Genomic DNA, 1,148 nt, shown 5'->3' with positions numbered 1-1,148 from the left:
GACGCGATGCAGATCCCGCCGATGACTGGCACGAGCATCAGCAGCTTTGCGCGTGAGACCGAGCTGCCGTACACCGCATAGCCAATCGCGGCGGCGAAGGCGGGCTCGGCGGCCTTGATGACCTGCGCGAAGGAGACGGCGCCGGCGGAGAGCGAGAAGACGGCGCCGGCGTGCGCCGCCGCCGTGAAGAAGCCGACCGGAGCCAGCTTCATCACCTGCGTGAAGGTGATCGCCGGTGCCTTGCGGGCCTCTGGCAGGATCCACCTGAGCGCGAGGGCCGGAGGCGCGGCGCGCCGGTGGGCCCCACGCCGGAGAGGCCTCGACGTGGCCAACTCGCGGAGCCGCACGAGGGCGACAGGGCAGGGCCGGGAGCCGGGAGGCACACGCACAGCGCGAGAGCGTAGACTGCGCCGACCGCCATCTGGATCCAAGCCATGATCATGGCATACTCGGAGCCACCACCGGCCTTGGCGGCGGTCTTGTTGAAGATGTTGTAGTAGTAGTTGCCGAGGTACCACGCCGTGAGGTAGACTATCAACCCGACGTCAACCATGGCGAGAGATGCGAAGTCGGCTAAGAGTTGGATCTCACAGCTTCCACGTAGAAAAATAACGGCGTTTTTCTGCATCCCTCCGGGGGCCCCTCTGCGCCGGGGAGGCGTTGTTGGAGGCTAGGACGCAAGCGTCCGTCGCCCTTTTTCAAACTCGGGGCCCACTCCGCTACGCTCCGACCTCGAGCTCCGACCCGAATTTCAATTTGGAGGGCCTGACTGAAAGTTTAAGGTGTTGCTGCGCAAAAGGGGTCGGACACAGGGCGCAGCTCATGCTAAGAGCTAGAAGGGGAGATGGAGAGAACAACCACCCTGTCCCGTTATTGCGTACACCAACACCACAAAGCTCTCTCTCTCCTGCTCCTCACACTCAGGGGGCGGTCACGACTACCGAGTCCCTAGAGTCTAGCTGCCACGTTCAAAACCAGGACGGCGACAGTGATGGTGCTATCACGGGCATGGTCAGGGGAAAGTGGAGCGGGGGGGGGCGAGCGTCAGCCAGCCAGGTGATAGTAGAGCAGGCGCTTTGTGGGTGGCGGTGGGCGGCGGCGCTGGGTGGCCGGCCGAATCGTTAGCTGAGCTCCTCCCTCAAGCTCGA

At 64.0% G+C, this 1,148-nt stretch overlaps 1 protein-coding gene across 1 annotated transcript; it reads right to left on the bottom strand.

Annotated features, from left to right (window-relative positions):
• Nucleotides 1-3: 3 nt before the first annotated feature.
• EMIHUDRAFT_124343 (hypothetical protein) lies at nt 4-553 on the bottom strand (the record flags this gene model as incomplete). The annotated part of the gene is made up of 2 exons (XM_005767430.1): nt 4-264; nt 390-553. Coding segments are annotated over 2 exons (425 nt in total), but the record flags the coding sequence as incomplete, so codon positions are not given.
• Between the last annotated feature and the right edge of the window lie 595 nt (nt 554-1,148).

The sequence above is a fragment of the Emiliania huxleyi genome (genome assembly GCF_000372725.1).
Source record: "Emiliania huxleyi CCMP1516 unplaced genomic scaffold EMIHUscaffold_4931, whole genome shotgun sequence".
NCBI lineage: Eukaryota > Haptophyta > Isochrysidales > Noelaerhabdaceae > Emiliania > Emiliania huxleyi.
The sequence above is the reverse complement of the archived record's forward strand: the minus strand, read 5'-3'. Positions and strand labels throughout refer to the sequence as shown.